Source organism: Crocodylus porosus, unplaced genomic scaffold (assembly GCF_001723895.1).
Source record: "Crocodylus porosus isolate Cpor-Errol unplaced genomic scaffold, CroPor_comp1, whole genome shotgun sequence".
Classification (NCBI taxonomy): domain Eukaryota; kingdom Metazoa; phylum Chordata; order Crocodylia; family Crocodylidae; genus Crocodylus; species Crocodylus porosus.
The window spans coordinates 21,197,208-21,219,278 of record NW_017728906.1 but is presented as its reverse complement, the minus strand read 5'-3'; the positions used below and the strand labels follow the sequence as shown (position 1 = coordinate 21,219,278).

The following is a 22,071-nucleotide window of genomic DNA, read 5'->3' as shown; positions in this document are numbered from 1 at the left end:
CTGCAAGACTGTTTCAGGCTGGACATAAGGAAGAATTTCTTTACTGTCCGAGCCCCCAAGGTCTGGAACAGTCTGCCAGCGGAGGTGGTTCAAGAACCTACATTGAACACCTTCAAGAGTAAATTGGATGCTTATCTTGCTGGGATTCTATGACCCCAGCTGACTTCCTGCCCTTCCTGGCAGGGGACTGGACTCGAAGATCTCCCGACGTCCCTTCCAGCCCTAATGTCTATGAAACTATGAAAACTATGAAAACTTACCTCCCCAGCAGCGTAGTACTTGTACATGCAAGTATTATCCTGCTGTGGAATTTTTTATTCCATACAAGTGCTTGTGTAAACTCTGGCTGGGGCATGAGGGTACAGCTGTGCAAGAGCTGCCTACCTGCTAGCCCCATCCTGGAGTACCCTTGTGCCCCAGCCAGCCCCTCTGGACCATGTTGAGATAGGTGGGGAGCTGCGCTGGGCTGGCAGGCTTATCCCCTGGGACCCTTGCCAGAAGTGGCTGCTCCAACCCAGCAGAATGTGCTGCGATCCCAGACACACATGTAGATGCGGTACCTGGGAGCAATAAATACCAGCACAATACACGCAGAGTTTATTGTGTCACCTTACTAAGCATGTGGAGATGCGTCCACAGCTCTGCTCTGTTCTTCACTCAAATAAGTTAATGAATCCCTGTCAGTTCCAACATGCAAAGGAGTGGGGATAATAAGATAGGTGTGAAGGCTCTCTGAGGTGAACTCTTTACCCCTTCATTATCCAGGAAGGAATGTGCCCATTCTCAATTGAGAAAACAAACATTACCATCCAAAGAAATGTATGTCTTGGATTATTATTTAAGTTATTCAGATGGTCAGTTTGCCTGAGTGTATTACCATACCACATTCCTTTCCTATGAAGCTTTCCTCATTTAGCTGTTTTTCTATGAATACTATCCATATTCCCATCTGCAGTTTCTATCTATTCTTTAAGCTGTCTTCAGTCCAGCACCCTTCTTGCTCCCCATCTTGGGTGGGGGAACAAACTTTTAAGGCAGAAACAAGTGTACTGATTGTTACTGGACGCATGAGCAATTAATGTGCCTGAATTTTCTGTGCAGAGAATTCAGATCCATTATACTGCACCTTGCATGCATCTGAATGTATGCCTGTCAGGAGCAAATTTGCTCTCAGTCGGACAGTTCAGTCTAGGGCTGCTCCTGCCGTGCTCTGCCACCCTTCAGCAGTCAGGGGGAGGTCCAGGCTCACCCTGGTACCAGCACTGGGCTGGCAGGGGACATGTGTCCTGAGCTCTTTGGGGTAGGGGAAAGCTGTCCCACCTGCCAGGCGGCTGCCTCACATGTGGAGCTCAGAACCCATCCCAATCTCCATGTGGCAGAAAATTGAGATCCATTAATTGTATGTGTAGATGTGCACAGTAACAATATTCAGTAAACTTGTGTCTATCTTAACATTTTGTTGTTGTTTTTTTCGAGATGGGGAGCAATATGGGGTGCTAGACTGAAGATAGCTCAAAGAATGGACAGAAACTGCAGTTTGCTCCTGGTCAGCATCTACACATTCATGTCAGCATATTATTTTAATGCGCTGATTTCTAGTACCTGGATCTATATGTACTAGAAAACAGTGCATTAGACTAATCTACTGCACAGTAATTGCTGCACATGTGTAGAGGGTGACACTTTACTGTACATTGGATTGGTCTAATGTGCAGTAAAACATCTTGTGTACGCCCACCCACTTCTTCCTATGCAGGAAATATTTATTAGTCATGTGATATCAGTGTAATGGGTAGCTGAATTGTTTCTTGAGTAAAAGTAATGGAGGTAAATACCTTTTTAAATCAAAAAAAGATTTTATGGACAATAACAGAAGGGACAGATCTTCCTTCTTGTCTGAAAGCCTTATGTTTCATTGTGGTAACACCTATCATGTCGTCTGTCTTGCCTGTTCAATATTACAAAAAGATGGCCACCCTGTCAATATATCAATAGGGAGTATTAGCTAGCTTGTTTACAAATAAGAATGTGAGATTAAAAACAAAAGACTGATATGGCAACAGTAATAGATAACGTAACAGTAACAGGAACAGTAAAATCTGTCTCATGTTTACTAAAACAGATTTCTGATGTGGATTTAATTACCCTGGTCAGAAATCCCTGCTAATACTCAGATGCTTATATTTAGCAAGTAGGTAGAAGAAAATGCCACACATTTTGGTCAATTGCACTTACACAGGAAAAAAAAGAATATGGATATTGGCCATTTTTTATTCTGCTGTACTGTACTCTCATAGACTCCAAAATCAAGCAAGGTATACCAGATAAAGTTACTTTGTAGCACTATTGGTTTTTTAACCTTTTTTCTGGCAGAAATTTGTACAGGAATTTAAAATTAAAATTGCAAAGGGTTTCAGTATCCCAACTGAACCCAAGGGTTTTACAGCTACAGCTTTACAGCTTCAAAAATCATGTGAAGAAAGAGAACCTATGGAGAGTCTTCAGATCTTAAAAAACAGACCCTCAAACTGGTTATAGGGTCATTTGAAACAAGTAGGGTCACCAGACAAATGTACCCAGAGCTCATTAATGCATCTCCAGGAAGTCAGTATGGACTTCTTTTCTCTTGTGTCTATTTAAAAAGAAAAAATCAGCATAATAAAGTATGGAATTGAGAAAAAAGGAGAGAGAACGAGAATATACATGACAGGATTTTACACCATAAGTTCTATAGTAGCATGAGGCTAGGTAAGTTCTCTTATTCTCAGGTACTCAGTAAGTGCCAACAATACCTTTAGACCATCTTATTCAACCTTCCAGCCAGCTTTGGGGGATGTTGCTGCTATGTGTATGTATTATGTCATTTAGTGTACAGACGTGCAACGAGGACAGTTTCTGTAGACACTGTAACTTGAATGCATTGAAATTTAATTCATTGAAAACAAAACTTGTTAAACTACAAATAAAGTAAAATGTTTATATTTTAACCCATGCCCCCCCCCCCATTTTTCTTTCCTTTGCAACAGTCAGGCCCAACTCTGGACCCTAGTGCTCAGCTCAGGCCTGTGCTAGAAGGGATCTCAGTTTAGGTCAAATGATCATAGGCAGCTATCATGATCCCTCCCCACTCTTCTACATCCATATATGGTGGGGGGCGGTCACATCAGTGGTAGTAAAACATCCAGCTGGTCACATAACAGCAAGAGAAAAGACAGCTTGTCTTTCCAGTCACAGGGTTCAGTAACCAATTAAATGTGTAATAATGGTAACTACAAGCCTTCCAAACTGCTCTTGGACCAGTCCAACATTCCTAGTCACTGTTTTGGGGATGCAAGCAGAGATTTAACATCTGCTTACTAAGGGGGGGGTGCAAGCAAGAAAGTGCTCTGTCTAAATTACTGGAGTTCATCCTCTGCCTTTTAATGAGCAGTTTGGGCTTTCATGTCTTGATGCAGGTACATCTTTAATGCAAATCTCCTAGCTTAATAGTCCAGAAAGTGAGTTAGTTCATTTCCTTTCGTAATTGTGAGGGTAACATTATCTAATCAGCATTAACAAATGTGATAATGGACATGTGGTTTGTTGTTGCAAATCTTGTTCAAATTGCTTAGCTATTAAGGGGGAAATTAAACAAAGAAAACAAAGATGAAGAATTTCAGCAATTATTGCTGTGCCTATAAACAGCATGCCAGAGTGGTATTCTAATCTAAGATCCCTATCTACCCCTCAGGTATGCATAAGTAACTGGATTTGACAGGTAATCAATTTACATTTTCTTTATTTCAGATATGACAGTGATGGTTGGTGTCCCCCTTTGCCAGTTCAAACGTATTTACATCAGGGCATGGAGGATGAGCTTGAAGAAGATGATGACAGAGTCCCTACGCCTCCTGTCCGAGGGGTGGCCTCCTCACCTGCAATCTCCTTTGGACAACAGTCTACTGCAACACTCACACCGTCTCCACGAGAGGAAATGCAGCCAATGCTTCAAGCCCATCTTGAAGAATTAACCAGGGTCTACCAGTTTGACATAGCAAAGCAAACGTGGTAAATGTCTGAATTAGGCATATGCCATTTGGAAGATGAAAAAAGAATAATATATTGCCCAATGGCAAAATCATTATAACAGCAGTTAAGAATGTATCTGAAACTATACATTGAAATTGAGAAAATCTATCTCAATAAAATGTAACCCAGACTCTAAAACTTCCTGTACATTTTTGAAACCACAGCCCAAAGAAGTATGTCAAACATTTGCTATACACCACATCCACAGGCAATATCTAAAATGTAGGTATATAGTAAACAGATTAACTCCCTTCAGCAAGTAATCATCATTCATACATTTCAGAATATTTTGTTTTTAGGATGGCAAATAACATACATTTTTGAAAACTTAACTTGATGAAACACTAAATCACCATTTAAACACTAAAACACCATCTAATCATTCACCTTCAAAACCTCCACAAAAAAAAATATCTTCATGTGTGAATGAATAAGGCTAAGTACTGATATTGAAAATGCTTGAGCCTGAATTGATTCAGTTTCGCAGGTTAGTCTAACCTGTGTAGATTGAACCAGCAAGCAAGTGAATAGACATTCATTTTTGATTCCAGAAATGCAGCCACATGCCTGCAGTGACTCAGGCCATGAGCCGGTGGGGCTACAGCGAGCCTTCCATTCCTTTGCACAGTGGCCGAGGGATGCTGAGCTGGAGGGGGTGGGGGTGTGGCCAGGCTCTGTCAGGTCTGAGTATGATTGGGGAGGGTTTTAAACCCCCACCCTGACCTGCAAGTACCCCAGATGGACTGGCGTGGCTGTCTACAGTGAAGGGGGTGAGGGGTGGGGGTTTATTCCCCCTCCCATCCTTCTCCCCCCAGTGGGACTGCAGCCAGGGCCTGCCTGACCAGGGCAAAGCAGCCCTGTTCAGAGTCTCCCCACCTTATCTCTCTAGCAGCAGGGGCAAGGGCATGGCCAGACACTGGCCTGACATGGCCCCCTCAGGCAAAGGGCAGGGAGAGGGTTTATTCCCCTCTCCCATTAGGTGTTTGCTAGCCCCAGCTGCCATCTCTGCCACTCGCCCCTGGCCAGGCAGACTTTGGTTGAGGTTCCGCAGTGGGAGAGGGCAGGGAGGGAGGAATAAACCCCTTTCCTGGCCCCTTTGCCTGAGGGGGCCATGCCGTCTGGCATCTGGCCATGCCTTGACACTGGAGCAGTGATGGCTTCTCCTGGGAGTGCAAGCCTCTTCCTGGAAGGGGCAGGGCAGGCAGAGGTGCTGCAGGCTGCTCAGGGTGAGAGGTGGCATAAGCAGTGCTGGGTGGGGTTGGGAGGTTATGGCCACCTCAGAATTTGGCTGCTACCACTGCCTACCCCATGCAGGCTGCGGCAGCTCTGCCTACCCCACTCCCACCTGCAGCACAGCCCTCCCACTGGGAAGAGGCTTGTGTTCCCTGGGTCCCCTGTTGGGGCCCCCAACCCTTTCTGCTCCAGCAGTGGGGCCAGGGCTGTGGCCAAATGCCAGTCAGCATGGCCAGCTGGGGCAAAGGGGGAAGGGAGGTGGTTTATTCCTCCCTCCTTCCCCTCTCCCACAGGAGAACCCCAGCCAGGGTCTGCCTGGTCAGGGGCAAGTGACGGAGACAGTGACTGAGGTCCTGCAGTGACAGAGGGGAAGGATAGGGAATAAACCCCTTTCCTGCCCCCTCTGCTTTAGGGGGTCATGCCCCTACCCCTGCCCTGGCTAAAGAGCAGAGAGGCAGGGCCAGCCTTTCTGTCTGAAGCAGACAGTCCAGCCCAGAGCTGCAGTGCATTCTGGGATGCTGGGGGACTCTGATTTAACTTCAGCTAGGAAGGGGTCTGGGACCGAAGTTCCATAAACCAGTTTGACCTCAATCAGCTCAGCCTGATACTACATTCAACTGGGTTTATCTTAAACCAGTTTTGGGCATTTTGAAACTGGTTTATATGCACTGAACTTCTGTTGTGTTACATTTAAACCAGTTTCTGATCACTTAAACTGGTTTATGTGTAATTTGTGTCCCTATCCTCCTAGTCTACCCTGACAGTTTTGACAGTACAGTGAAATAACCCCTCTAATTTTGATACCAAGAAAGAAGACAAAAACAGCAAGGCAGAAGTTGAATTTTATAGAACAGAGCTGGAATCTTAGACTGGTTTTTGCCTATTTAAAGAAGGGCAAGCAAATATCACTGTAACATTTTCCTTATAAAACAAACAGAGAAATCTCTTTGGGGACTCAAAAAGAACTTTCCAGCTGCACAGGACTGGGGGTAGAACTGAAGGTCAGTTGCTTTTTGGATGTCCCTTAAGTGGCAGTTGTCCTTTTAAAACATTTCCATCCAGACAAAAAAAAGAGGCTGAGAATCTCAGAGGATAAAGTACAGCTAGTGGCTGAATGGCACTCTGCCAGTAAAGAAGCAGACATGCTTCATTGGCAGACAAAGGCCACAACTTTATTTAGCAGAAGCCACCATAAATTGAACAGGCAGGTAGGCAGCAGGTGCCAAATCAAAGCCAGCTGTTTTCCCTTGGCACTCAGCAAGCCTCGAGGCTCGTTTGCAAGCTGCATTGAAGCAACAGGATACTTAGGCCCCAGTGCAGTTCCACATTGCCAAACAGAGGCCCCAGTCTGCCCACAGAACAGATCCAAATCCCAGGAAACAGCTATGCTTGGTCTATTCTAGATATCTAAGTTCAAAGCCAGCGCACAGATGCATGCCCTGGTTATGCAGTCAATTTGGCTGTGCTTTGCAGCTGTTACGCTTCCATAGCTGACAAACTGCAGGTGCTATTTTGGTGTCAGATAACACAGTAAGACTCTTGCCAGCAAAGCATCTTGCAGCAGAGAATCTGGGTGTTGTTCCCTTTGCTGGAGTGGCTACAGAAAGTCAATCATGGGCTTTCCTAATATAGTTAGCAATTCACAGATTTCAAAATCACTCCTGCGAAAGTCCATGGTAATTGAGCAGGAAACCCTGGAAAATATCATCTGTAATAGGAAATGAACAGATTTTCCTATTCTCACTGGGATTTAGTAATAGATTTCTGGCTAATATAGTAAACCTGCAGTGCTTCCAGTAGAGAGAGATGATTTTATAGCAGTTGTGTGACATGTGGTTGCTCTGTGGTTTTCTACCACACAGCCCTATATGTTCTGCTCTCTTAAAGAGTTGATCTACCATGCTTCAAAATCAATGGAGTATCACTGTCATTGACTTATAGGAATTAAATCATGCTATTAGAAAGGAAGATTTGGTACTTCATTTTCTTAGCTGTTTTGGAAAGAAAATAAAGGAGCTAAAAAGGAGTCTGATTAATTACTTCAGGAATACTGGGAATGAAATTTAGAGATGAACTGACTGGAGATTTAAGTATTAGAGATTACTGGAAAAAATACATAGTAATTGGGGCCATGATCCAGCAAACCTTTTAAGTACATGCTTAACTGTAAGTATGCCTGAAGTCTCAATTACTTCAGTTGTTCCACCCCATACTTAAAGTTAAGCACCTTCTTAAGTACTGTGCTTAATTGGGGCATAATCATGCTGTTTGTCAATAGTTCCCTTCAAAGTTATCTTACTGACCAAAGCACCCATGTTCCAAACTGGAGAATGAAAAATTATGAACTATAAAGGAAAGGAATTAGGATAGAAGAATCTCATCTGCATATGATTTGCAAAAACAAGCTCATTTTAACTACACTAAGGTAAAAAGAGACTTCAGTTTCCCTGGTGTATAACATTTACCATTAAGTGCTCCAAATCCTACAAAATCTTTTACTACCATGATTCACTATTAAAACAAAAGGAAGACTATTTGAATAACAAAAAAGAAAGCTAGTGTACTATAATGGATGGATAGGCATAACACACTGTAAAGTTCTCATCAAAAAGAAAACTGTTAAATCTAGTTGGCCACACGGTTGACAACTGTCATTTACTCTACTATCTGAGCATGACAGCAAAAAAAAAAAAGGAATCTGAATGCTTCATTAATTTGAATCAGGTCCTGTGACCACATGAACATTCATTAGCTTTGACTTTCCTGCTGTTTCTAGAACAAGGTTCAGGAGTAGTATGGTCCATTTTGCAAGACAATTTGTGGGAATGTCAGGTAGCTTTATACTTACCATGCTGTGGAGGACACTGCATAATGGCTATTCCTTTTGTATTGGACTTCCTGATCCTTTTTTGGTTTGTCAGTCAGAAGTAGTGATATACATATCCATCTGATTATGCCTCAATTAAATCATTGTATTTTCTTACATACACCTCGCAGCATTTTCCCCCAAACCAGTGACTAAATAGTTGAACACGCATTATATGCAAGGAAATATGGCAACAGTAGTTTCTCCTACTTAACTGGGCAAAAACTAAAGTAATGTCTGCACCTGCCCCATGGGTAGGTTACCTCCCTAGCTGCTGCTACTCAGTTACTTACTACAAGAACAAGTCTTTTTTTTTCTTCATTGTGGTTTTCAAAAACAAGGTACGCCTCTTATTCTGGGGCACAATAAACATAAGAAAATAGGGTAGTTTTAACTGAGCGAATTAAATATTGCCTCTCAGAAGCAATGGAGCATGAAAATTTCTTCTGTCCTTTATTAATTATTCAGTCTGAATTCTATTTAATAACAGTTTGAGTAAAACAACCCAAGCATAAAATAGAGGGTTTTGTCCTATACAGGAAAAGTATAGATCAGTGATTAGAGCACAAACTTGTGGTTCAAGAGACCGTGTTTACCACAGACTCTTTAGGGAACAAATCGTCTCTCTGTGTCTTGGTTCCTTATCTGGAGGTGTGAGTAAATGAGCAATTATACCACTTCAAGGAGTGCAGGGAAACTCACCACTAATGAATTTATATCAGCTGATTGGTTGTAACTATTTCATCTATCTCCTACTGTCATACCATAAGTAAAGCTAAATTGCAATGGGTTTGCTCTAAATAAAGCAGGGGAATAAACTTTTACGGTTTAGCTTCTACTTACTACAGGAGAAAGTGAACAGCAGGCATTTATAGCTGAATCAGCTAAATCGTGGTAAATTCCCAGTCCTCTTTTAAAGCAAAGTATTTTGCCTGTCCATGCCTTATAAAATGAGCACAATAGCACTTCCCTATATCTTGGAGGTTATTGTGAAGAGGAATATGTTAAAGGCTGTGAACTGCTGAAGTACCATGGTAACAGAAGCCAGATAAATGGCAAAGTTGGATATAGAAGTTAACTGTTTAGTAAAAAAAAACCAAGTATCTTTGTAAATATTTTTTCAAGATGTACCAAAGATTTACATCCTTATGTACAAATAAAGCAACATCTTGCAAGCCTCTTAACAGTATTTTTCTGTTTGTTCTATAGGCATATCCAAAGCAATACTCAACCTCCTCAGGCTCCAGTTCCACCACTGGGATATGTATCTGGAAGCTTTATTTCAGATTTAGAAACAGATGTTCCAGATGATGATGAGGATGATATTGAAGAGGAAGCTATAGAAATAACTAGGCCACTAAGAGGTCTAGAGCATACACCAGGATCCAGTATGGACAATCTAGACAGCTCTGTGACAGGTAACCAAGCACGTTTAACAGTGAAACCAACCTGTTGGTAAGGTTAAATCTCATACTAATTCAAACACTTTTTAAGCAAAAAAAAATATTCCACTCTATTTCTATAACATTTAAAATGTGTTAATATTAAACACTAAAGTTAAAGACAGATTGAAAATACTTTTGCTTTGCTGAAAAATGATAAGAAAATTCATGAATTTTAAAAAGCTTTAAAGAAAACTCAATTATATCCTCGCTTTCATGATAAGTTCACTGTACGGGGGAAGCAAGTCTATTACATAAAGAGGGAAAGCTTGACTTAAAAATGATATAGTTTGTACATCAGGAATAGCATAAAAGTAAATGCTATCATAAAATGCTTCTAGATATTTTACTATGTAAAAGCATTCACTGATGAACACAGAGGTTAAAAGACTTTTCATAATAAACTTGCTTAGATCAGCACAACATTTATTTGTAGACTGAAGACAACATATATGGAGGTGAAATATATATTCTGTACCCACTTCATATTGCAGGGTTCAGTAATTGTTCCTTTTCGGTAAAGACATTTAATTATTCTGTCAACTTTTTGTTCACAGCTTCTTATTCCTTGCATGCCTAGAAAAGTTACAACTGGGTTCATCAAAAGGGACCTGAAAATGCATGCTAAGCTATTTCATAGAATCTGAATTAGTTAAATTGCTGTCATTGAGAGAAAGGCAGTCATGCAGTGTTTGGAAAAAAGGCTGTCTTTACATAAGCATCATGATATCTTGCACATATATCTGCAAACTCGTCTTTAAGCTGAAAGAGGACCTGTACTTAATGTCCTGATCTATGATGATTTAGCTCTATTGAAAACCCAAAAAGGCATGATCTCCATAGCTCATTAAAAATATTTCATGTTTCTGCAGTCATTGATCTTTATGGGAGAGCACTAATTTCTAGGTATACCTTCAGGATATACTTGCTCAATGAGAAGATATTAATGTAGCACTGCTTAATTTCATCTCACTTCCCCTCCCTTGCTAGTTCTAAGGATTTTACACCATTATCTATACATGATGGCTTGGAAAACATATTGCATTTCCAACCAGTAGAGGTGGGAATATGAGAGTGATAAAGCATTGTGGCCTATCATTTTCTTCTGTTTCCCTTCTTGAATTAAATGCTGTGTCACTGTCTCCTACTTTCCAGATTTTCCCTTGGCCTGGGACATGTGATTAAGATTTAAGGACTGTAGCTCTACTCCTGTGATTTGAAATCCAGATCCAAGTGAAGGCTCTAAAGTTAAAATTTAAATCACTGAATTCAGAAGATTGACTTATTAGTGCATGAGTATGTTAAGCCATTTTGCCTGAATTTCTAGTATAATATCTTTCAGGCTGTAATTTTACATATTTTTGCGTATCTTGCTAATGTCTCTGAAGCCTTTCCATTAGGACTGCAGTAAAGGTTTTACAATGATAATACGGGAATAAATAAAAAAATCAGGTTACTATATATTGTCCCTTTAGTATGTATTACTATGTCAGTGTTGATATATATCTATAAATCAGAAAATGAGCATTTTCACATTTACATTTTTAGTTTTATTGCCATCCTACTCTGTCTCATATGAATAAAATTAAGGACTTCTGTATTGCTGCTGAAGCTCAGCTCATGTACCTCTGTGTTCATTACAATAATACAGTTGGTGTTTTTATGAATACAAATCAAAATTAGTATCCTAGTTTAAAATACTGCTTAATTATTGGTGTATTAAAAATCTCAATCTGTGAAGGTGTACTTTTGGGAACAAATTTTACATTACCTGCATCTGTTTAGTCCAGTTAATTTATAACATCACCAACATCTACATAACACATTCTGTTCTGCTTTCTTCAATAAGTATATGGGGAAGTGTGATCAGAGTCTCATTTTTTTGTCTTGGATTTGGGTTTCTCAAAAATAATGGAAAATATGTTAAAGGATAATATTTTGATAATTTGGGGAGGGCATGGATCAGAGTAGGGAAATGTTGTTATATGTTTTCTATAACATCTGAGAACAGGCTTATTGATGTTAAGGATGTTCAATGAATGTGCAGAGCATTGTTTCAATGAAGTTTCAAATTGCCTGATATATTTGTTGTTGAAATGTGTAATCCTAATGTTTTCTAAACTCCAGGAAAACAGTAAAACCAAGTAAGTATATTTCTAAAAAACAGTATGTCTCCACTGCAAAATACAAAGTCTTTATTTGCATTAGGTTTTAGGTGACTAGGACTAGCATTTTTAGGGGGGGAGGGAGGATGAATTTTCATAACATTTTTGCACTTCTATAATAATATTGAACACTTTAAAAGTCTGAGAAAGATAGTGGCCAGTAACTAAAGAGTAAGAAAACAACATTTATTGAACACCAAAAAGTGTTTTTGTTCTTTTTGTTTTTTGTAAATTCACTTCTGATAATATTAGTTTGAGATTCCCTTATTATGAAGTCCTCAGAATATAAAAGAAAGCCAGCAGAAATACGAGCTTATTCACTATGCCTTATCAGTATATCTTGGCAGTGTTTGGTTAGACCAACTTTAGGATTAACACGATGATGGTTAGGTCTTTGAGGCTGATTCAGACCTTGTCTGTTCAGCTGAGACTACTAATCTGTTTCATCTAGTGGCAAGTGAAAGTTTTAGTGCTATGCATTTGACACACCACAGAATTAAACCCCTTTGACAGGACACATTTGTAAATATTTGGATTTTTCTTGGTGTTTCTCTAGAAAGGGTCTTCCAATATGGCTGCAGATGTGAATTTACAGCCCATTAGGTTTTCTACACTAACTTCTTATATGAATATTCTTTGTAGGTGTTTATAATACCTTTATGCCACAGAATGCAACATGTTGCATGGTTTGCATGGTATGTCTGCATGGTAAACCTACTGGGTGCCTCTACACAAGAGGTTTACAGCAGAGTTGCCTCAGAAGCTCCACTGTAAAGTCTTATTATCTATACATGCAGTCCTATTAGGCCACAGTAGACTAATAAACTCTGCCATAGGTTAGTACTTGTAAACACAAGTACTGTCCTATGCCAGTGTTCTTTAGTGCACGGCAACACACGTGTAAAAGTTGATGGGGCTGGCTGGGGCATGAAGGTGCTTCAGTGTAGGAGCTGCCAACCAGCTATCCCCACAGTGGAGCATCCGTATATCCCATCCAGCCCCTCTGCCTTATGTTGAGCTGGGTCAGAGCAGCCCTGGGCTCCCTGCCAGCCAGGGCTGCTCAAAGCCAGCTCAATGTGCTGCAGTCCCAGGTTCACATGTAAACATGGTGTCTGGGAGCAAAAAACCTCAATGTAATATGCACCAGAGTTTATTGCCCTGCATTAATTTCACATGTAGATGTGCCTACTGTGTCTGGAAACAGTATCTTCAGGCATGCCACACTGCTTCAGTGGGGTGACTCTGAAACTGGAAGCAGTAAGGCTATCTCCCAACAGTGCCATGGGCAGGCTGATTAGACCTATCTTTCAGCTGTGCCAGGTGAATGAGGCTACAATGTTGCTGGTTTAGGAGGCAACCAGTCTGGAGCAATCCAACTAGATACCATGTTTCCCACATAAACATGAAATCAGGACTCATGGTAGAGATGATATTTTTTATTAGACCAACAAGATTTTTGGAAAAAAAAAAAAAAGGCACTGGACAATGTGCACTTGGTGATTTTGTGCAGAATAGAGATTGAAATTCATGCCTTAGCTTCCTAATGGTGACTATGATATGCCTTGTAATTACATTACATTAATTAGGTAGAAAATTAGATAAAGCTCCAAAACTTTGTGGTCAGTAGTAAAACTGCAAAAAACATCATAAATAATTTTTCTAAAGAAATTTGATTACAGTCAACTGATCATATGTTAATGGAATTTAGTACTTTAAAACCATAATGTATTACTTTTACTGAGGAAGAAATGTTGTTATTCAAAATAAAACAGAAAAAAGAAATAAAGCTTAAAAATTAAAAATATATTTACAAGAGAAGTCTTTTGAGGAAAGGAGGATGGGTGTAAAGATGTAAACCCAGTATCAACAAGTTTTTCTGCATACAGTGGTCCCTCACACACCTTCATAGAGCTCTTTTGAAATCTGAGGGCCCCTGTACACATACAGGTAAAGGTGCAATGGGATCTAGTGCATGATCCACACAATGGTCTGTTTTGCCATGCAACACGTGTATGAAAGAAGGTGCGATTGTGGGATCACACAACTGATCCCATCACACCTTATTGCTGGTGCATTGGCAAGAAGCAGCCTTCTGTGGCTGACAGGGCTCCCAGCTGCCGGGGTGCCCCACACACCCGGGAGATTACAACTGTTGTAACTGTTGTGCTCAGGGATGCATGGGGCACCTATGCAGTTGGGAGATTGTAGAAGATGTGGTCTTCCATCTGTGGGGGGATGTGGGACCCCCCTGTGGTGGAGAACCCTCTCAGGGGTCCCCAGGTTCAGGGGTGCACTTGGGTCTCCCTAGCTGGGAACACTGATCAGTTTACAAGGCTACCATTCCTATAAGCCCCTGCCCACACATTTATTTAATGGTCTGATAGGAAGCAGCTACAAATTTATTACTCATGTTTTGTGGAATAACTGAGCACATCTATATGTGCAATTAACATGCACAAATAAAGTCCAGGGCTCTGGAGCTTTTTGCTCCTGGGCATGCTATTGGAATGTGTGCCCATGAGGAAAAAAAACTCTGGAGTATATTGTTCCAGAAATTTTTCATGAGCAGCACATTGAATCCAGTTGGAATGGCCCCAGCTGAAAGCAGCCCAGGGCTGCTCTGACAGGGTTCAGTGTGCTGCTGAGGGTCTGCCTAGGGTATGAGTGTGCTTAAGTACAGGGCTAGCCAGCAGGCAGCCCTCATACCCCAGCCAGCTGGGCAGTGTCTACATGTATGCTGCTATGCACAAAAAAACCTCTGGAGAAATAATACTTGTATTTACAAATACTAGCCTGCTTTATCAGTTGGTGTGTGCATGTGTAGATGTGGAGACATTTACTGCAGAGCTAATTAGGCAGCTCCATAGTAAACATCTCATGTGGATGCACCCACTATGTATTATTCCTCATTTTAACCATACCATTAATTGGGTATACATGTGGCCAGGTGACTAATTAAAGTGTGGTTAACTAGTTAATCATACCTTAAGCGTAACATGTAGTTGGAGCTTGAAGGGTCCATTTTTATGACTACGTCCCGGGTCAAAGCTGTCACCAGTAACCTGCCTTCTTTGTCTGAGGAAATGCTGAATTTAGAAATCATGGTGTTCATTTAGTTGTTTAAAGCCACATCCCTCAGCTACATAGTTTTAGTTTGAACTGAGGGCACATAGATTTTACTCCACACTATTAAGCCTTCCTATCTGTGGGTGACAGAGATATAATGTTGCCATGAAGAAAAATGAAAATTGAAAAGGAATTCAAAGTTTACATATTACTTTTTTTTCAAGATACTGCAAGGGAAACCCAAGCTGGGAGAATTAGATTTTGGCTATGGATTAATGATTTTGGTTAAACTTCAGCTTTTAGTTTTGTATGATTTGTTTCCAGCAAAATTCTGCATACTATTAGATGACTTATTTTTAACCAGGTGATCTTTCCCCCTAACCTCTGTATTTTCTAGAGTTTGTTAGACTACTGAGATACTAGCACTGATAAAAATGTTGAGCTGAAAGAGAACTTTTGCTTTTTTGACTTTCAGTGTATTTTTTATCTCTTAATAGGTTCATTGAAGTATAGGTAACTGGAATTTTTAGGGTTTTCTTTTTCTGGCACGGGATCAGTTTAATATAATGTTCATATATGTGATGACTTGTGCCATAATAGTGACGTGGATAGTCATGGTTATTCAGTTCTATTCTTGTTCTACTCTAATAGTACATAAGGATTTAATTTTGTGTGACTATGATATATAAGGTTTTGATTTGATTGTCACTGAAAATAGTTGAAAGAGTCTTAGGCTTTGCCAAACCAAGTTTTGTTTTTTCTTCCGTTAAAACCACCAGCCATGTAGCGTCACCAAGAAGAACAAAAATGTGACACGGTACATCTTCAGCGCTAATGTATCTGCACTGATGTGAGAGTTGAAGAAAAAGACCTGCAGAGTGGAACAACTTATTAAACTTGGATCAAACCTTAACCTGCTTAGCTAAAACAAACTGAAAGTTGCACATAAATATTCTGAAACAGACTATACTCATACATGGACAAGAGAAATTAAATACCATAAAACTATAAAGATAACCACAAGACGGGTAGCACAGAGCCAAGAAAAAAAAATCCCTTATTTTGCATGTTTTTAATTTGATTAAAAAACACTTTGCTTTGGTAGCTATGTGGTAAAAGTTATTTATTGGAGTACAAATGGAATAACTCTTGAAAATTACACAAGATCACTTATTTAAACTATATTTTACTGAGGCAGCGGTCAATATTTCTATTGACTTTGCTTAAGGATACATATCTCTAAAGATTTTACTTTATAGGCAGTTAGGCAGATTGCATTTAGTAGGAAGAATGTGGTTCATGGATTAAATATGTGCTCAGAAAATAGGAAACTGCTAGTTTTTGTATCTCATAAAAATGGTAATGCAACAATTAGCAGGGTCATGTTATAAAGCACAGACTTTACTCTAGCTTAATGGATCTAGGGATACGCATTCATCAGCAAGGATAGATTTAGCATAAAACGACATGTAAATGAATTGATGACTGATCATAAATTAATTTTAGTGCTGAAGATGTAATAGAGACACAGCAAGATGCCACTTTATCATAGTATTTTACTGCTCAGCAACATTTGAGCAACTACTTAATGTTCTATGCGCATTTCTTCTTTAACGGCTTGAATAAATTTTTAAAATTTTTGTGCCTTTCAGCAATATGGAAACCGAAAAAAACCCTAGAAAGATTGAAAATGCAAACACAAATAAATATGGCTAAGTGGCATAAATTCATTTTTCATTAAACATTTATGGATACATCGATTATGTTTGGACCTATAAGTGTCAAACTTGGATTGATGGCTTGCCTTCTTTCATTAAAGATTCCTTGGCCAGAAAAGGCAATATTAGGAACATATGAATTCATTTTATATTTATAAATTTAAATAGTTGGCAAGGAAAAATATCACTAATGTATAATGTACAGTGTTGGTCTTGGTCTAATTTTCAGGGCATTAATACAGATTTGTACTTGGCATTCTGTTGTTCACATTTTGCTACTCCTTGTTGGCCCAAGAATGCAGCAATCATAACCTCTCATTATTCCACGATTTCCCACTGAAGTCAGTGATTGTTCCTTAAAAAAAAACAACCCTTGAAAGCTAGCTTCTGCACCCAAGAATGCAATAAGAAGTATTACTATTGACTTCAAATGGAGGCCCTAGAAGTTCTTTCCTGTGTCATAGCCTAAAAGCCAAATTTTTAAAGGACAGCTCAAGCTGTGGGGATTTTACAAATTTCCTCATCACTTGGGGCATTTATACACACATTTTTTTTTTGTCCCACAACGCTCCGGAGATCTGCAGCTTCAAAGCAGACTCAGTTAATCAAGTTTGCTCTGCATGTGAGCTGACGCGTACTGTGCTGCATCATGTGCAGTTGTATAAGTGGTGAAATGCATGTCAGCGCTCAGAAAATGGTAGCGATGCGCTTTTGAATCAAAGCACCTTCGATGTGTTCTAGTTCAAAAGCACACCACTGCCATTTCTCAGCGCTGACATGCATTTTACCACTTATACAACTGCAAGGATCACGTGTGTAAAAATGCCCATAACTTCTAGGTGCGTCTTAGTGGCTAACAATATTCTTGGGTGCCTGAAATCTTTAAAAAAAAAAAAAATTGTTCCTAACAGCTTCACTGCATCAAGTCTTAAATAAATGGAGGTACGTGGTAACTCATCAGTAGTCAACAATTTTTGTTTGCAGGCACCTTGACCAATGGCCAGCTTTCTTTGAAAATAAAGGTTGGTTATGTGCACCTTTCCCAGTTAGGGTAGATTAAAATAAGTACAACAGATGTACAATTTAAATAGAAAAGTAGTTTTTATTGCCTGCAAAATATCAGGAAATAGAAAAATCAGTAACAATCAGTGTACAAAAGACTAACAACTCTATCCCCCCATACCTTTACATAAGAATAAAGCAGATTCTGTTTGTGTTAGCACCCAAAAGTATTTCATGGAGCAAGAAAGCAGAGTTCAAATTTTCACTTAGTTGATTTTGTTCGGCGTAAAGCATTTACTGCTGCTGTCAGCAAAAGTAAAATTTACAGTTGCCAGAAAGCATAAAGACTCAAATGCACTCTGGCAAAATACAGAGTGAGCTGCATGTTAAGAAGAAACTAATAGCATGTTTCATCCTATTTGGAAAGTGCACAGTTGATCTGAGAAGGAACATCACTACCTTTTATTCTAACTGCATTCAAAGGAAAATCATATATCTGACTCGAAGAACAGAAGCCATTGGGCACCATTAGATTAACAGAGTTGAACTGGGCCTGAAGTGTCTGGAACAGAAAGCAAAACTTGGCCTTCAGTGGAGAAAGTCCACACTGTTGAAGGTCAAACAAAGGAACGTTTTTTTATTTATATAGGTTTGGGTGGAATACATATATTTAAGCTGGGACCCAAATAGCTGTGAAGGTGTTTGCAGTATAGAGAGACTTCTACCTCGAGGTTCCAGCTCAGGTGTAGCTCGGGTATAGTTTTAGAGCAGCTTACTGATACACTCTTGTTCTGTGGATGAACTTTCGACTGTCTCAGATAACACCCACTCAGAAAGTAGAAATGCCCAGGAGCAGGTAGTGCCCTGCCAGTGCCAGAAGGAGGCTTGCAGTGGCAGAAGCATGATGCTGAGAGGAAGAGAAGTGGGGGCATGGAGGCTAGGGCTTCCCTGAACAGATCCGTGCATTTTTATTTTAGGGTGTGGAGTGGTGGGAGAGGGTTGAGGTTCAGAGAAACTCCCTGCAGTTTCATATTCCAGCAGCTCCCAGCTCCATGCTTTCACCACTGAACCTTCCCTCTCCCTCCCCCTGCCAGAGTAGGGATACAGCTCAGGTTTCCTGGATCCTAGTTGCATCCATGCCTGCCCGCTCACCCTCTAGTGGTGGAGCTATGCAGACAAGAAATGGTATTACCCCTTAACTTGCAACTGCTCACAGCACATTCTACCTTTAGCACTGCCAACTATTCCACAGGTTTAATATGGTTCAAGTGTACTGTGTAACTTCAACCTAAGAGGCCATAATACCAAAAAGATCACCACTGTTGGAATTATTTGGCAACCAGCAAGGAGGTTGAGTTACTCTTACATGCCTTCACATGGTTTCCATGATCTAGCTGACGTATGACTGAGATGGTATATATAGAGAATATATAGAATCAGACTGTGCTATTTCTTGTTCTGTACTTATGTGCAAGACTTTGGGGCCCAGGGCTCTCTAGCACTTAAAGAGCCTGTCTTTGATGAATAGCCAGGTTAATAACAATATAGCAGAGAATAGAAAGGATGTGGAAAAGTTGGAGAGTCCAGCAGAGGGCAATGAAAATGATTTAGGGGCTGGGGCACATGACTTAGAGGCTGAGGGAACTGGGTTTATTTAGTTTGCAGAAGAGGAAACTGAGATGGGGTTTCATAGCAGCCTTTAACTATCTTAAGGGTAGTTCCAAAGATCATGGAGCTGGACTGTTGTCACTGGTGACAGATGACAGAACAAGGAGCAACGGTATCAAGTTGCAGCAAGGGAAGTTTAAGTTGGATAGTAGGAAAATCTTTCTCACTCAAAGGGTGGTGGAGCACTGGAACAGGTTACTGAGAGAGGTGGTAGATTCTCCATCCTTGGAGGTTTTTAAGGCCCAGCTTGACAAAGCCCTGGTTGGAATGACCTAGTTGGAGATGATCCTGCCCTGAGCATGGGGTTGATGACCACCTGACATTCCTTCCAATCCTAATTTTCTATGATGCTCTGATTGTAATAGCCTATTAACAATTACAATTACAATAAAACACCCACTGTGTGGGTATGTTTGCTGCCTATATGTGTATTTATGAATTCTGTATTGTGTAATATATAATGACTAAATGACTGGTAAGCAGGTAAATTCAATAATATAAACAAATAGTAAATGTATTTTAATTTTCCCAACCACACTTTTATTCTTATTATATCATACATTCTTAAAATCTTAAGGCCAGTTTACTGAGGCTGGGCAGGCATTCATTTGTGGTGCTACAAGTGCGTCAACACTGTGTAGCCTTATAAAGTGTACAGACATGCCAGTCCCCTGACTAGAAAGCTACATGGTGGCCTTAGAGGTGAGCTTCCCAGCCAGGGGACAGTAGGGACCTGCTTCTTGAGTCCCCCATCCCTAGGGAAGCCTGATCACTGACAACCTACCCCCTCTCCTGCCATTCAGGATGTTAAAGCCCCCTACTGCCTGTGGATGGTAGGGATGAAGAGAACTGCTCTCCTTGCCTCCCCTGCTTTTGTGCTCAGCAACTGCACAGATGTTAGGGCAGTGGGAACTGCTGCCACCACTTTAAAATGACCTGCAAAAGCCAGGATTCTTCAAGTGGTGATGGTATTTCCCAGGGGGCAACTCTGATGGCCATAGTGGCTATGACAGTCTGCTCTGCCCAGCTCTGCAGATCAGCATCCACCTCTCTCTGGGACTCTTTAAGCAGCAGTAGCAGGGTCCCAGCAGGACTCACTGACAGCTCGCATTGGAAGGGTTATCAAGGAGCCAGCTGTTCTCCCTCCCTTTTCCCCACCCTGCCCTTGGAGGAGGGAAGGGAAAGTGGAGAGTGAGATGCTGGGGGGCCTACAAACCCCTGTAGCACTACATGTAACTGTAAAGATGTTACATGTAGCGCTACAAAACCATTACATTTCTCTTTCAAAGTGCTGCTGTTTTGTAGCTCTTTCACTATTTTTGTAGCACTACAAACAGCTCAAACGTCTGCGCGTTCACTTTTTCTAGGGCTGCAAGTGTGTCAGTGTTACAAATGTAATTCCTGCCCCTGGCTTAACGTAAGCCTGTGCCCACACATTTACAATTTGGCTAACTTCCCATGATATTAATAGAGCTCTCCTCATGCCTTTTAAAGTCAGGCATGTTTTTAAAGATCTTATTGAATATAGGTCTCAGTTAGCAATTACTGAATATGGGTCTCAGGTATTCATTTTAGTTTCTTCAACTATAGCATTTTTTTCCTTTTGTCTTAATATAGTTATATATATACTATCTCTTCATGTTTCATTATACAGATTGCTAAGCCTTTTTGCTTTCATTTCTGTATGATGTTCTGTGACTCCTTGATTGTTAGTTCAGAAATTGTCCTTTCAAAAGAGGTTCTGTTTAGCCGTTCTTTGTTCTTACCTTGGCTTCTTTACATCAGGCAGAGTCAGAGAGAGTCTATTGGAAAAATAACAATTTTGTGTGTTCTTCTGGCAAGCAGAAATAAACTCTGTCACTCTCTGTTGCATTTAACACGCTTTCTGTCTGTCAGACCTCCACAGACCCCTTCACTTGCTTTTCTTGTATTTTAGGAGTGCATGAACCTGTGTTATTACAGCCTGCCACTTTGCTGACAATAGAAGACTTTGGTTACTGCACCACTACAAAATAGCCCATTTTTTTCAAAAAGTTAGTGGCCCAGAAATCTTTTCTTCTCCCTCTTTCTTGTGGTGGAGGGTTTCTTATTAACTGAATTGGTATTTAGTCATTATACTTGTTCATTTGCTTTGGCAGGATACCTTCTAATAGCCTACAATACCACCCACATGTATCCTATCAATTTGGGTGTCATAAAAAATCCCTAATCTAAAGTTTACTTTCTTTTAGATGTCAGTCTTTAATAAATGACACCTTGTATACATAATGGAAAAGAGTTTGCAAGACAAGTCTTAACAGTTTATGCTGCTCAGTTTGTACATACACGTCTGTATTTAATCACATTTCTAATTCATCTTCACTAACTGTTGAGTAAATCCAAAATCATGATTTCTCTCTCCAAATGTAGACAAGCATATCTTGGAAAATCAGCTTTTGTGCTGATGCACATGTTTATTTACCAACATATGTACTGCTGTACAGGGTGGGGGGGTCCAGGATTTGGCCAGAGTGGGATGCACCCCTTCTCCCAGCCTCCTCCCCCATCCCACAGTATGGCTGCTATGGTGGCCTCTGGGGACTTTTTAAAAGTCCCCAAAGGATATAAGAATCCCCTCCATACTCAGAAGCACATCTACTTTCTTTTCTCCTTCCCTCCCCTCCTCATCTGCTGCTACTGCTTTCCTCACTGTCCCAGGGCGAAAGGAGCTGGGCTGCGAAAGAGCTAGGAATACTGACAGCTGTACCAACTGAGATGGGCAGGGAGTGGCAGGGGTTTTCACCCTCCCTCTGCCTGGGAGCAGACATGAGAAGAGGGAATCCAAATGCTGCCACTGTCCCCCC

General features: G+C 40.6%; 1 protein-coding gene across 2 annotated transcripts in view; it reads left to right on the top strand.

Annotated features, from left to right (window-relative positions):
* The window catches only part of ROBO2 (roundabout guidance receptor 2), a 581,029-nt gene that overhangs the window by 533,039 nt on the left and 25,919 nt on the right, over positions 1-22,071 (top strand). For both annotated transcript variants that reach the window (XM_019528743.1, XM_019528742.1), the window contains exons 23-24: positions 3,787-4,047; positions 9,377-9,585. In XM_019528743.1, coding sequence (XP_019384288.1) covers positions 3,787-4,047; positions 9,377-9,585 — 470 coding nt within the window. The remainder of the gene's footprint in view (positions 1-3,786; positions 4,048-9,376; positions 9,586-22,071) is intronic.